Genomic DNA, 2170 nt, shown 5'->3' with positions numbered 1-2170 from the left:
GCGGGGCGGCCCCGTGCAGGGGCCGGTGCCGGTGCCCGTGCCCGCCTCCGCCGCTCCCGTTGCCGGTGCCGGGGCCGGGGCCGGGGCCGGGGCCGGGGCCGGGGCCGGTGCCGGCTCAGATGTGCGTCAAGGGGACGGTGCCGTTGACCCCCGTGCTGGCGCTCTGGTAGTGCTGGGGCAGAGAGTGGAGCCGGCTCTGGGCGGCGGCGGCCGCCGGATCGCCGCCTTCCCCGGCCGGTAAGTACATACTGATCATCTCCCGCAGGTCCCCGGGGCACGGGGCCCGCGAGTGCGAGGTGACGGGCGGGCTCACGCTGGGCTCCGACTTCACCAGCGAGCCCAGCGCGCCCAGCGCCCCCGAGGAGGCGGCCGCCGCCGCCGCAGCCGCCGCCGCCGCCGCCGCCGAGTTCTGGTGGGGCTGGGAGCCGTAGGGCAGGGCGCCGTAGCCCGAGGGCGAGGCGCTCATGTAGCCCTGCGAGTTGGAGATGGGGCTGTACTGCAGCGCGCCCATGTCGTAGCGGTGCATGGGCTGCGGATTGTGCGGGTGGTGCGGGTGGTGCGGGTGCGGGTGGTGCGGGTGCCCCCCGCCGCCCGGGTGCTGGCCGTAGGCGAGCTGCGCCTCCTGCATCATCGCCGCCGCCGCCGCCGCCGCCGCCACCGAGCCCGGGTAGGCGCCGTTGGCCCAGCCGTTCATGTGCGCGTAGCCGCCGCCGGCCGTGCCGCCGGGGCTCTCCAGGCGCTGCCCGACGCCGCCGGGGCTGACGCCGACGCCCATGCCCACGCCGACGCCCGCCGGGCCGCCCCCGGCCGAGCCGGCGCCCAGCAGTCCCCCGGCCAGCGAGTACTTGTCCTTCTTGAGCAGAGTCTTGGTCTTCCGCCGGGGCCGGTATTTATAATCCGGGTGCTCCTTCATGTGTAGCGCCCGCAGCCGCTTCGCCTCGTCGATGAAGGGCCGCTTCTCGGCCTCCGACATCACCTTCCACTCGGCGCCCAGGCGCTTGCTGATCTCCGAGTTGTGCATCTTGGGGTTCTCCTGGGCCATCTTCCGCCGCTGGCCCCGCGACCAGACCATGAAGGCGTTCATGGGGCGCTTCACCCGATCCTGGCCGCCTTTGCTGCCCCCGCCGCCGCCGCCGCCGCCGCCGCCTCCTCCCGCTCCGCTCTGCCCCGAGAGGCTGCCGGGGGCCTGGGCTCCGCCGGGGGAGTGCAAGTCCGTCTCCATCATCATGCTGTACATTCACGAAGCTTTGTCACTTTCCTCCGGCGCCGGGCGCGGAAAGCGGATCGGACATAGAGGAGCCGAGGCGAACGGGAGCCAGGCGAAGGCGAAGGCAGAGAGGAAAGCGGGAGGGAGGCAGCGCGGGCTCGGCCCCGCCGGCCGGCACCTTGCCCCTCTCGCAGCCCCCTCGGGGGGACCGGGCTCGGAGCTGCTCGCACAGGTGCTCGGCAAAACTTGCTGCAGCACTTGGCCGCCGGGGAGGGAGGGAGGGAGGGAAGGAAGGAGCGGAGCGTGCCGAGCGCCCGGCGGCTCTCCTCCTGCTTCGCTCGCTCGCTCAGCTCTCCCGGCACACACGCGCACACCCCTCCTCTCTCTCCGCCGCTCTTGTTCTTAACAGATCTATCTTTTTTTTTTTTTTTTTTTTTTTTTTTTTTGTTCTTCGCTAACTTCGAGGGAGAGGAGGGCGGGAGGGAGGGAGGGAGGGAGCGCGCTGTGTGACTTGCATCCGCTGATCGCAGGTGAAACGGGGAGCGGAAGGGAGAAGGCGAAACCCACCGCCACGCCAAAAAAAAAAAAAAAAAAAAAAAACTTTTTTTAAACGCACCAAAAAAAAACGCCGCCGAGCGCGGGAAGGCGGGGCCGGCCTCCGCCCCTCCCTCCCCGGCCGGCCCCTCCCTGCCCCTCCCCTCCCCGGCCGGCCCCGTCCCGTCCCGCCCGGGCCGCGGGAGGGAGACCACCGCCAGCAAATTGCGGCGGGGGTCTCCCCCCCGCGGCCGGGGGGGGCGGGGACGGGGCCGGCCGGGGAGGGGAGGGGCAGGGAGGGGCCGGCCGGGGAGGGAGGGGCGGAGGCCGGCCCCGCCTTCCCGCGCTCGGCGGCGGCCAATGGGGGCGCGCCGAAGGGCGGCGATTTGCATAACGCGCGCGCTGAGCAGTGACGTCCGGCGGGGCGCG

At 72.4% G+C, this 2170-nt stretch overlaps 1 protein-coding gene across 1 annotated transcript; it reads right to left on the bottom strand.

Annotated features, from left to right (window-relative positions):
• Nucleotides 1-6: 6 nt before the first annotated feature.
• On the bottom strand, nt 7-1794 carry SOX1 (SRY-box transcription factor 1). The gene has a single exon (XM_035318229.1). The coding sequence runs from the start codon at nt 1235-1237 to the stop codon at nt 116-118; it is 1122 nt and encodes a 373-aa protein (XP_035174120.1). The 5' UTR covers nt 1238-1794; the 3' UTR covers nt 7-115.
• Nucleotides 1795-2170: the final 376 nt, after the last annotated feature.

Source organism: Oxyura jamaicensis, chromosome 1 (genome assembly GCF_011077185.1).
Source record: "Oxyura jamaicensis isolate SHBP4307 breed ruddy duck chromosome 1, BPBGC_Ojam_1.0, whole genome shotgun sequence".
NCBI lineage: Eukaryota > Metazoa > Chordata > Aves > Anseriformes > Anatidae > Oxyura > Oxyura jamaicensis.
The sequence above is the reverse complement of the archived record's forward strand: the minus strand, read 5'-3'. Positions and strand labels throughout refer to the sequence as shown.

Bases quoted from the DNA above. Each gene is read 5' to 3' on its own strand.
- SOX1 (XM_035318229.1), bottom strand. From the start codon at position 1,237: ATGTACAGCATGATGATGGAGACGGACTTGCACTCCCCCGGCGGAGCC.